Here is a 12,378-nt window from a genome sequence, read left to right on the forward strand (position 1 = left end):
CTTTTACCACTGGGTCCTGAAACTAAGATAAACAGTCTCCAGTCAATTACATTAAACCATGTACAACTTGATATACACTATGAAAACATTTATGGTGTGATTCACTCACCTACACCAGGGCTGACTGTAACTTTGACAGATGCAACATCTGAAAGCAACTGCTGTCTCACAACACTAAGGTCAGAAATGTCATTCATAAAGTATGCCTCTCCGGGACTGAGAGCCAGGCTCTTCATCTCTGACCTATCTGCCTTATTAACCCCAACAGCGAAGACAACAACTCCAGCAGTTCTCAGACGATCTGATGGAATTAGTACATCATCTTCCGATTTTCTCCCGCTCAACAGAATTAATATCTGGGGGACACCTTCTTGGGCTCTGCTCCCAGAGGAGGCAATGAACACATTGTTTTTCACATATTCAATGGCGCCTCCAGTGTTAGTGGTCCTCCCTCCTTTAAGCCTGAAATGGCTTATATGATTCAAGATATCTCTTTCTGATGAATACGTATTTAGGAGAAAGTCAGCAGTGGGTTCATCGCTGTACTGAATTAAAGCAACTTGTGCTCTGCTGGGCCCAATTTCTATTTGTTTAACAAACTGTCTGACAAAGTCCTGAATTTGTTTTACGCTTCTTAGCATTTCATCAGATCCATCAAGGAGAAAAACAATGTCAGCATTTTGTAGATCTATTTTCGATAGATCTGAATCGTCTGAAATGGATACAAACAAACATTACAAGAACAATATATATGCACGGATGATGCTGTGTTTATGTATAACTACATATTCTACTTAACACAAACATGCTAATATGCAAAGTGTAAAGATCTCATTTTGATTCTTACCCACAACAGTTGTAAATTCTGTTGTTTCATGAGAACCACTCATGACGGCTTCCAAAGATGAATGTATGCTGTTAAGATTTTTGAAGTTGGTGACAGAAAACGAATACCCTGGTGTAAAGGAGATGGTCTGTAATTCCAGCGTGTCACCATTCTTTGTTCCAATGCTAATGGTCCTTATACCATTGTCCCTGAGTGACTTTGCTGGATTCCTAACATCATCACTTGATCTGCCACCACTGAAGACAAACAGATACTGAGGCACACTTTCTCCATGTCTGCCACCAACAGAAGCAGCAAAGACACTGTTTCCAACAAACCCCAATGCTTTGCCAGTGTTGAGGGGTCTTCCCAACTTATGCCTCATCGTTCTTATGATGTTCAGCACATCGCTCTTTGAGGAATATGAATTCAAATAGAAATTGGCTGTGGCATCTCGGCTGTATTGAACAACTGCCACCTGGTCCATGTTTGCCTCGAGAGTCAAGCTCTCAACTATTTTTTCAATAAAGCCACGTATGCCCTCAAAGCCATTTCTAGAGTCATATGACCCATCAATAAGAAATACTACATCCTTTTTATCAGAACCTGCAACGAGGACAAATAATTGTAGAAGTAAACAAATGGTCCCTGTCAGCTTTAATTACAGTCCAGGCAGTTCACATTAAATTAAAATGCAAATGATTCAATAAAATGTTATTCAATCAAAGCATCTTACCAAATGATTGTGTGGGAGCGGTTGGTTGTGTTTGGTATGAAGCCTCCTTTAACAATGACAACACATCCTGCTGAGCAGATGGAAGGTCCTCATAGTCGGTGACAGAGAGGGCATAATTAGGCTCATGAGATATGGTCTGTAGCTCTAATGTGTCTGCATCGGCCGTACCAATGCCAATTGAGATGACACCAAGCTCTTTCAACTCTCTGACAGGGATCAGTATGTCATCTCCCGATCTTCCACCACTCAGCAGCACCAGTATCTGTGGAACCCCCTCAAGATGTCTGCTTCCAGAAAGAGGGGTTAAAACTCCATCCTTCACATACTGGAGAGCCACTCCAATATTCAGAGGATAACCTCCTTTGTGACTTAGAACACGTATTGCTTCAAGGACATCGTCTTTCTTTGAGTATGATTTCAAATTGAAATTAATTTCTGCTGTGTCACTGTATTGGACCACAGATACACGATCTTCGCCTGTGTCAACATTCAGGTTTGCTACTATTCTCTGCACAAAGTCTTTAATGTCAGGGAATCTTCTCCGGGAATCATCAGAACCATCAAGTAAAAACACTATATCTCTTCTGTTGTTATCTGTGGCAATACAAACAGTCATACCAAAGGATTACTGATGGAAGATTTTCATTTTGTCAATATGCTGTATGTACTATACACAGGCAGTGGTTTCCAACCTTTGTTCCCTGGAGCACCCCCCCCCCCCCCCCCTTTATCTGACAAAAGCTGAGGCCCCATGCACGCACGCACACGCACACGCGCACACACACACACACACACACACACACACACACACACTTGTGTTTTTCAGATATGTTATCCTCCTCAGCCCTATGCAGACAAGGCCCACCCAGACCCTAGGTTGGGAAGCACTGCATGTGATAGTTATGGTCTTACCATAATTTGATGGCATGCTTGCAGGCAGTTCGGCTTTCTCAATGGCAGAGAATATTTGCTGTTGAAGGCCTGAGAGATCATTTATGTTTGAGGCAAAGAAAGCTTGACTGGGCTCATGTGAAATAGTTTGAAGCTCCAGTGTGTCGGCATTCCTTAGTCCCACCACAAATGCCATCACACCAGTTCCTTTTAGATTTGTAACAGCATTTCTGACATCATCGCTGGACCGTCCTCCAGTCAACAGAATCAGAATCTGAGGGACTCCCTCATGACGCCTACTTCCAGAGGAGGCAGTAAAGATGTTGTCACTGACATACTGTAGAGCTGCCCCGGTGTTGAGGGGTCTGCCTCCTTTATGTCTCAGACCCTGTATAGTGTTAACAACCTCCTGTTGTGTGTTGTAGGTGTTCAGATAGAACTGGACAGCTGGATCTCTGCTGTACTGAACCACTGAGACACGATCTTTGTTCTCATTCACATTGAGTTTCTCCACCACTCTCTGAACAAACTCAACCATTGGCTCAAATGCATTCTGCATTTCATCAGAGCTATCCAGTAAAAACACAATATCCCGTCCAACAGATTCAGCTTTATCTATGGATGCTTTTATAAAGACAAGAATAACTCTCAGTTAGAGTTGTAAATTGACTCTTGAAATATTGATTGTTAATAAACAACAAAAACACTGAATGAGGCCAATATCAGGAAACATCTTCACACATCAATCAATCAAAGGTGAGAATGACAGAATAAAAGAAAAAAATATCTTACCTAACACATTCTGTGCTTTATGTCTTGGCTGACGAGGCACTCTTTTCACAAAGGACACAAGTTGTTGCTGGATGCTCCCAAGTTCATCAAACCGAGAGACAGAGAATGAATAGGCAGGGGTATGTGCAATCATTTGTAGCTCTAATAAGTCTGCACTCCTTGGCCCTACACTGAATGGAACAATGTGATCCTGTTTAAGAGCTGCAGCAGCACGTGCAACATCATCCTGTGATCTCCCTCCACTCAAAATAATCAATATCTGGGGGACACCTTCTTGACGCCGACTCCCCAAGGAGTCAGCAAACACATTATTCCTCACATAGTTGAGAGCTTCTCCAGTGTTACGGAGTCTGCCCCCTTTATGCTGTAGCTGTTGGATGGAGTTAAGAAGGTCTTGTTTTTCCATGTATGTGTTGAGATTGAAATGGGTCTGTGGCTCTCTGCTGTACTGGACTACAGAGACACGGTCCTTGCTCTCTCCAACACTTAGTGTTTCTACCACTCTTAGGACAAAATCACGCATCGCTGAGAATCCATTCCTAGTGTCATCTGACCCATCCAATAGAAACACTATGTCTCTTTGTGTAGCATCTAATTCAACTAGAAAGAAATGGAAAGCACCTGTTTAGGAACCATTCAAGCATTAAGATGACAACATACTTTATCTTCCAACTACTAACTACTAAATGCATTCATTATTCAGCAATGAGATACACAATAGTATATTATGCTTGTTTTAACGTCAAACCACATGCTTATACAACATTATTCATACCAGTTCATGCAAAGAAAATGGCAATACAATGGCAGAATATTTAACAGTTTCAGATAAAGACATGTTTGAAACACTTGAAATTAGCTATGAGATAAAGAAAAACATCCCTTCTCCACAATTAAAGGGGAACAAAGAGGAGATATTTGAGACAAAAGAGAACCTATACTAGAGCAACTGGCAATATTCAGTCAATGATACGATTATCATTGGCTCAAGGAAGAGCGTACATTCGTTGATGTCAAGCATTCAAGAGAGGATCTCCAATGCAGGAGAAGAAATGGCCAAAAGGAATGCAAACACAACCATAAACTTGTGTCCTCACATGCATGAAGCAGTTTGAGGACAATGAAACTCATCGACTGATGTTCTTCCAAAAGATGATGCCGTTTCATTAAAACCCATCAAACTTTAAGACCAGTTATCTATAGTATAAATGCATGGCATCTCAGGAGGTCATCTTGATTCTCAGTCTTGAATCAATGACTTGTCTTACCTATAATGGTGGGGGGTTCAATTCCCATTTTTGACTGGACAAATGCAAGGATCTCTGGCTGTATAGACAAGAGTTCACCAAAGACAGGCAGGTTGAAAAGAAATCTGGAGGAGTGGGCAATTTTCAGAAGCTCTTCCTCTTTGGCGTTCTTCATTCCAATGGCAAAAGAAAGAACCCCGAGATGTTTCAGGCTGGATGCAGTGTCTGTGACATCATCACTGGACTCCCCGCCAGTCAGAAAAAACAGAACCTGAGGAACGCCCTCTAGGCGTCTGCTCCCAGATGAAGTGGAAAACACATAGTCTCTGACGAAATGAAGAGCAGCTCCCGTGTTCCGTAGACTTCCGCCTTTGTGGCGCAGGCTTCTCACGGCATAGACGATAGCCTTTTTTGATTGGTGAGTAGTAAAGTTGAAGTAAGCTGTGGCACGGTCACTGTAATGCACCACAGCTACTCTGACATTGTCCCCATCTATTTCTAGCTCTTCTACCATTCTTCTGATGAACTCTCGCATGGCTGGCAATCCGTTTCTGGAGTCGTCTGAACCATCAAGGAGAAACACTATGTCCCTTTTGGTGCCATCTGTATCAACTATGTGATAGATAGAAATGGACCGGTGGTTTAAGACTTAAATACATTTTGGAGAACATTTTAGAAAGAAGAACGTATTTGACAATGCTCATGCATATATATCAGCATGAGTGACAAGCTGGAAAATTGAGGGTTGGTTCTATAGCTCCAAGCCACTGTTCTGAAAGAATAATTACAAACAGAACTAGTAAGGAACCATCTTTTCATCAAAAAAAGATGTCAGGAGAGGCATTTTTCATCCACCAATGGTCAAATGAAAAAGAAATGTGTGGAAATGATGGAGACATCATAGTAATACAAGAAAGAAAGACAGACAAATGAGAAACAAAATGGGAAGGAAGTAAAATAATACACAAGAAACTTTGATCTGCAACTTCATGCTGGCTATTCTGGAGGGAAAGAACAGAGCACAGCTCTTTGAAAGAGAACAATATTGTATGCCACGTATTCAGCATATTTGTATTGACATTCTTACCTATTAAATCAGGGACTGCAGAGGCCACAGGTTCCTCTGTGTCTTTTGACATGCTGAGTGTAGCTACAAGTTGTGACTGGATTGAGGACAACTCAGAGAAATCAGTGACTTTATATGCAAAACCTGTGTTGAAACCAATCATTTCCATCTCTGAGAGACTGGCATTTCCCACTCCAACCCCAATGGAGACAATTTCACGTTTCTTAAGAGCCGCAGCTGGCCCTTTAACATCATCTCTGGACTGCTTGCTACTTAGAAGAATCAGCATCTGAGGCACACCTTCTAGTCTTCTACTCCCGGTGGAGGTGGTAAAGACATTGTGCCTCACAAACTGAAGAGCTGCCCCAGTGTTGAGGCTCCTTCCACCCTTGTGCCTCATATTATTTATGGCATTGATAATGGCATCCTTTGTTTTGTGAGAGCTCAGATAAAAAATGGCCTCTGGCTTTTCAGCATATTGAACCAAAGAGACCCTGTCTCTGTTCTCACCCACAGACAGCCTCTCGACTATACTCTTAACAAAGGCTTGTAATGCTGGGAAGCCATCTCTTGTGCCATCAGAACCATCCAGCAGGAACACAACATCTCTTTTTACATCTGTTTCACCATGGACTAAGACACAACAAACAAAGGGCATTGTTGTGATACACTTGATCTTGGTACAGCGCCAAGAGTGAAGCATCAGGCAAAACATTGGATTTAAGACGGACAACACACACACAGATTGTGCTTACCTTGATCTATGACAGTCTGTAGCTGATCCTTGGGAAGGCTCACATAGGTATTGAGCTTCTGTTGGACAGTGCCGAGCTCACTGAACTCCTTCACATTGAAGGCAAAGGAGGGGTTGTGGGAAATGTCCTGAATCTGCTTCGGGTCTGCGTCCTTCACACCAACACCAAATGGCACCACTCCATCTGTCTTCAGGGCACCAGCAGGTTCCTTCACACTATCCCTTGACCTGCCTCCAGTCAGAACAATCAAAAATTGGGGAACATTTTGTGCGGCCCGACTGCCATACTGCTCAGACAAGATAGTGTCTTTCATGAAGTTCAGGGCAGCTCCTGTGTTTAGGCTTCTCCCCCCAGCCAGTTGTAAACCATTGACAGCTCTGAGCACCTCATCTTTGGTTTGATGGGTGTTGAGGTAGAAATTGGGAGTTGGCCTTTCACTGTGTTGGACAACTGAAATTCGCACTCTGTCCATTCCAATATCAAGTGGCTCAATGACTCTGATGATAAAATCCCGGATGTAGGGGAAATCAGCACGAACATTGTCCCTGCCATCAATCAGGAAGGCAACGTCCCTCTCAGCTCCTGTGACAACTGAAAGAAAAGTAGTTGCACATAGTGACAAGTTTGTAACTATTCATATTCAGCACATTGTGATCGGATGTTTAAATCAATACAAAATCCTCATTTATTTGCAGTTAAAGTAAAACTCACCTTCTTCAATTTCAATTTCACTACCACCTTGTTCTGTGTCACCAACAACTGTTATCAGTGGTGTATAGATTTGGGTAGCAACATCTGGCAAGCTAGAGAAGCTGCTTTCATGGTAAGCCAAGTTTGGAACGAAAGCCACTGAACTCAGCAAGTCGGGATCTGCCTGTCCAGAACTGACTGTGAAGGTCAGAACTCCAGCTAAAGCGGCTTTGTCTGCAACACTCTTTACTTGATCATGGGCCGGGCCACCAGTGATCAGAATCAGCACCTGCTGGACACCCTGCCTCTTCCGTGACCCTGCAGCACGCTGGAACATGTTGGTCAGAGCGTAATCCATGGCAGCTCCAGTGTTCACGATTGAGCCTCCAGACAGCCTGAGATTATTGATACCATCCAGCACTTCTTGCTTAGTACGGTGGGTGTTCAGATAGAATTCAATCCTTGGACGCTCAGCAAATTGCATGAGGCCAATCTGAACTCTGTCAGGATTCACCTCTAACTGGTTAACCACTCTGTTCATGAACTCCTTCACGTATGGCAGGTTGCCGGTTCCCACATAACTGGAGCCGTCAACAAGGAACACAATGTCACGGACAACTCTTTGAGTCTGTACTGTTGTAATCTCCACCACTGAAAACACAAAGAACAAAACAAATCTTCAATTATCACTCTCCTCGGATTTTTGAGTTATTTTCTTCCAGGATATCCTGTAACTTCCATCAATGTGTTTACAACACATACCACCTGGATTTACATGGGTGCTGATAAGTTTTCAGTCTGTCTTCACAATAATAAAAGCACAAAACTCTGACACCGATGAAAATGACTCAATGATTCAATTAACTGCCAGAGTATTTTCATAAAGTACTCCCCCAGTGCCAGCGATTTTCGTGTTTTTTTGTTTTGTTATTTTGTTATTTAATTTTCATATAGATTGTCTAAGCTGGGCTTTTGAACCCATACGATCGTTCCACCACTAGAGAGCAGCAAATAGCCAGCTTGATCAGCTCGCTGACTCACTCGAGCCCCTCACACCCAGTCAAACAGTCAAATACATCAAACCGGATGTGAAGTGGTCTCAGATTCTCTGATCGGCGAAAATTACGATGTGATACACGACGGCGATGACTGTTCGTCACCCAGACCATAGATTATAGAAGGGGAGGTCTCCGATCGTTTTTTATACCGTGTGAAAAACCGTGTGTTTCCCTATTCTGGCCGAAAATGACCGTGGAAAAAAAAAGAAAACCGGAAACGGAATTTGCGTCATAAAACCGGATGCAGTGGTGGGTGAAGTAAGTGGAACCTGAAACTTAGAGTGATTCATTGCAGAATAGCGTGATCAGAGATTAAACAATGAACGCGCGTCCAACGCGTCTAACGCGTCGACGGCCAACTGGACAAAGTAGCTATTGACGCGTTATCGAGTCAAGGGCAGTCAAAGAGTTAAGAAATGTTAGATGTAGGATAGTTTCATGTAGCCTATACTGAAACGTTCTGGGGAAATCTAATTCGATATAGGGCATAGCAGTGGCGGCCATTTTGTGGTGCCATAGATAGGAAACCCATTCATTTTTCCCATAGAGATTTCCGAAAATATTTATATACATTATTTTAAGCCTGGAACCAAGCCATCCAGGCTCCTGGTGAATCATGACTACAAAATATTTGATTCTGTGTCAAAACATATTTGAATATTTACTATGCTTACTGCTTTGTCCTGCTACCATCAAAAGGATCGCCCCAAAGTCGTTGCACTGGTTCTGCAATGCAATTATTTATTTCATCTCTTAATTGTTTCAACCCAGTTTTAGCCCCTACATTGAATTTAGATGTCACCAGACATATCAGTAGGCGGAGATCTCCAATCATCTTGCTAATGAGACTAGACAGTTATCAAATCAACTTCTTGTGTGACTACAAAGTAAACTCTTTAGTGTTAATTTAACTCCAGAGAGTGTACAACTGGAACCAAATGGACATGTGTGTACACTCATCAGAGTTGAATGACTGTCTAGAGAAGCCACACAGCATGTTTTTAGACAGTAGTTGGAGCATTACCTGGCTCTGTGGGTCCTTCTGTCACCACCACACCTGTCAGAGTGGAGAGTGGTGAAATAAGCATCTTGGGGTTGCGAAGCAGCATGCGGAAGTCCTTCAGCATGAAGACCAAGTTCTCATCGAAGGCAATCCGTTTCAGTTCCTGCTCATCAGCAGACTTAGAACCTGCAGCCAGAGTCAGAACCCCCATGTGTTGGAGGGCCTCGGCAGGCTGGTCCACACTGTCACTGGATTTTTTGCTGGTCAGCAGCAGCACAAGCTGGGGCACACCCTGTTGAATACGGCTGCCCTTGTCAGCTCGAATCATGTTGGTCCTCACAAAGTCCAAGGCAGCACCGATGTTGACTGTCTGGCCGGGTCTGGGCTTGATTCTGCCCAAAGCCGCAGTAAGTTCTTCTTTGGAGCCATAGGTGTTCAAGTCCATCTCCAGTCGAGGGGCATTACTGAACTGAGTAACACCCACTTGCACCTCATCCGGTCCGATTGGCATGGCATCAACAAACCTCCTGATGAACTCTCGCATGGAGTTAATGATTGTGGCGCCCATCGTACTGTCAACGAGGAAAATGATGTCTCGCTTTCCAACTTCCAACGCTGAAAGACAAAATAAAGTTGCATCAATAGAAAATAACATACAATTACTTTGTGTGACATCTGTTGGTCCTCTAAAAAATAGTAATAGATAAAAGTCAGGAACAAATATTCTATGATAATTAAATGTATAAAACATTATTGATACATAATAACAAAATGTAGTTTGAAGAGAAAGGACATAATTCATTAAATAGATTCAACAGTATAATTCAAATATAAAAAATCATTATTTATAATGGGAATAATTGAATTTGAATTTTAACAGTTTTTGATGGCTGAAATAATGAGTATGAAATGTGAAACCAAATAATACACAATTTGGGTTCCAGGATGAAGCAAAATGATAATAAGAAAGGAAAGCAAGGATGTTAAAGGTCTTTACACATCAGGAGCGACGCACATACAGTATAGAATTATCAGAAAATGTATTAATGAATTAATTATCTGTGATTATTTCACATCAGATTATTCATATAGTTGATGCCTCATTCATACAGGTTGATGCCTTTATTCGCTGCGTAAAATCGACCATGTTAAAAAAATATATGTTACTAATCGCCGCTTAATATTTGCGTTTTGTGTGGATCTACTCCTCATGACACAAACAACAGTTCGAATTCATGTGAATTTGTCACACTAAATAAAAACTCCCTGTGTGTATGGACCTTAATATAAACAATTCTTACCTGGCACATTACAAGATTCATAATAACCTCTTTCTCAAGCTTTATGTTTTGCAAGAAGCCCCATTCCACCACCAACTCCCACCCCTTTGCAGAAAAGTTACATACCTTCTGTGAACTCATTCTGAACGACAATGGTGCGCTGGGCCACCCCGTTAATGTATGGGAGCAGCTGGTCACCCATACCTGCCACTGCTCTGAAATCGGGGGCTGACAGAACAAAGCTCTTATCTGTTGCAACTGTCTCCAGATCAGCGGTGGCAGAGCTACCGACCGCCACACCAAACGTCAGAACGTTGGCTTGCTTAATGGCCCTTTCACCTGCACCGGTATCATCGGTGGATGGCCCAGCACTGATTACCACCACGGCCTGGGGCACGCCCTCCTCCGCCCTGCCCCCGGCTGTCTGGCTCAACAGGCTCTCAGCCACCTCCTCCAAGGCCGCACCCAGGTTTGACTCGTCGCCCCCCGAAAAAGTGAGGCCTTTCAGAGCGCTCAGGACGGCGGCTTTGGTGTCATAGCTATTTAGATAGAACTGAACCTCTGGGTCGTTGCTGTACAGGACCAGGGACACCCGAATAGTGTCCCTGCCCACATCAAGGCCCTCAACGAGTCTCAAAGCCAAATCACGCACACGGGGGAAGTTTGCAGCTCCAACGTTCTGTGATGCATCGATTAAGAGTACTAGGTCGGCTGATTCTTGTGCTTTAAAGGGAGAGAGAGAGAGAGAGAGACAAAACAAAACAAAATGCAACATGTGAAAGCGTTAAAACAGTGAGAAAGAAGGAAACAAGACAACGTGCTAGCACTTCTTTGCATGTGTAAATTAACATACATAGTGAACACAATTTGTCATAAAAAACATCACAAAAGCACATTATACTGCATGTAGGCTGAACCAAGGAGTGATGAAGTTATTCTCTAAGTTAACCAACCACCTTATATATTTTGATGTACGTCAAATAATTAAAATAGACAATCTACAAGCTCAGAAGGCATCAGCGTTGTGAGTTTGTAGATCTGCTATTTTTTACCTATTTTTTCACCTATATTTGCTGAATGGTCACCTATTATAACAGAACCCTAGTGTCTCAGAAGAGGGATTCGTGTGGTTAAGAGTACTCTCTACATGAGTTGAACTTTGAATTTGAGTTTGAATAAGAAAACGTGTAATGTGTTCATGTGAAATAAACAATACTGGTTATAAATACAATCTTACATGTGTATCTATATGGAAATAGAATTATTCTAATGTAGTGTAGTTTTGAGTAAAACACCATGGCCTATGGATTAGGTCTGCTATTCATATTAATATTTTATACACATAACTACTGTATAATCTGTACATAACTTGCACTATCTCCATTGAGTTCAGCCACTCCATGCAGACTCATGTTACAGACCTCAGGTACATTGACCAGTCATGGCACTGTGGTCCATCCTTGCTGCTTCGCAGTTTCCTACTTTGTATTCAAGTCCAAATGCAGAGGGACAGCGAGTGCATGCCGCTGCCGGAAAATGCACTCACTCCTTCTGCAAATACAGCAAAATCCGGAGTATAAATTGAACTCAGACAGTATAAATATGGACCCTTGCAGAGTCCCTTTTTTACACTTGCAGAGTAAAAACTCAGGATTTTGCTGTGAATTGACGGATTAATGGAAGAGTTCATAATTACTGATCATTCAAATTAATTTGGATTTGTATGCACTCTAGGCCAGCAGTGTAACTAACACAATGAATTATTATGTCTCACTCCTATTGAACTATATATATATATATATATATATATATATATATATATATATATATATATATATATATATAAATGGATTCCCTAAATCATCTCTGCAGCAGGCCAAGGATGGATCCAGGAAGTTTCATCACCGTTCCAGTTATAGAACATTGCACATATTTAACACAGTTTTAGAGACAGTAACTGATGAAGACACACACAAGACACAAGCAGTGGTGGGTGGTTAGCTATTGTTAAAAGCTCGCTGACTTAATGTGGAA

The 12,378-nt window shown here is 42.2% G+C and overlaps 2 protein-coding genes across 7 annotated transcripts in view; both read right to left on the reverse strand.

Annotated features, from left to right (window-relative positions):
• Nucleotides 1-12,378, reverse strand: part of LOC308106087 (collagen alpha-3(VI) chain-like) — a 91,841-nt gene that overhangs the window by 62,096 nt on the left and 17,367 nt on the right. For 5 of the 6 annotated variants that reach the window (XM_080457105.1, XM_080457107.1, XM_080457106.1 and 2 more), the window contains 4 exons: nt 10,471-11,067; nt 9,086-9,679; nt 7,025-7,654; nt 6,314-6,904 (listed from right to left, as the gene is read on the reverse strand). In XM_080457105.1, the coding sequence (XP_080313231.1) occupies nt 6,314-6,904; nt 7,025-7,654; nt 9,086-9,679; nt 10,471-11,067 (2,412 nt within the window). The remainder of the gene's footprint in view (nt 1-6,313; nt 6,905-7,024; nt 7,655-9,085; nt 9,680-10,470; nt 11,068-12,378) is intronic. The other variant, XM_080457111.1, reaches the window with a different exon arrangement.
• On the reverse strand, nt 102-6,173 carry LOC308105783 (collagen alpha-3(VI) chain-like; the record flags this gene model as incomplete). The annotated part of the gene is made up of 6 exons (XM_080456710.1): nt 5,580-6,173; nt 3,246-3,845; nt 2,475-3,077; nt 1,563-2,156; nt 848-1,432; nt 102-712 (listed from the first exon to the last, which is right to left on the reverse strand). Exons 1-6 carry the CDS (start codon nt 5,956-5,958, stop codon nt 102-104), a joined length of 3,372 nt encoding a protein of 1,123 aa, XP_080312836.1. The 5' UTR covers nt 5,959-6,173.

This window comes from Gymnoscopelus braueri (assembly GCF_963280865.1).
Source record: "Gymnoscopelus braueri genome assembly, chromosome: 18".
NCBI lineage: Eukaryota > Metazoa > Chordata > Actinopteri > Myctophiformes > Myctophidae > Gymnoscopelus > Gymnoscopelus braueri.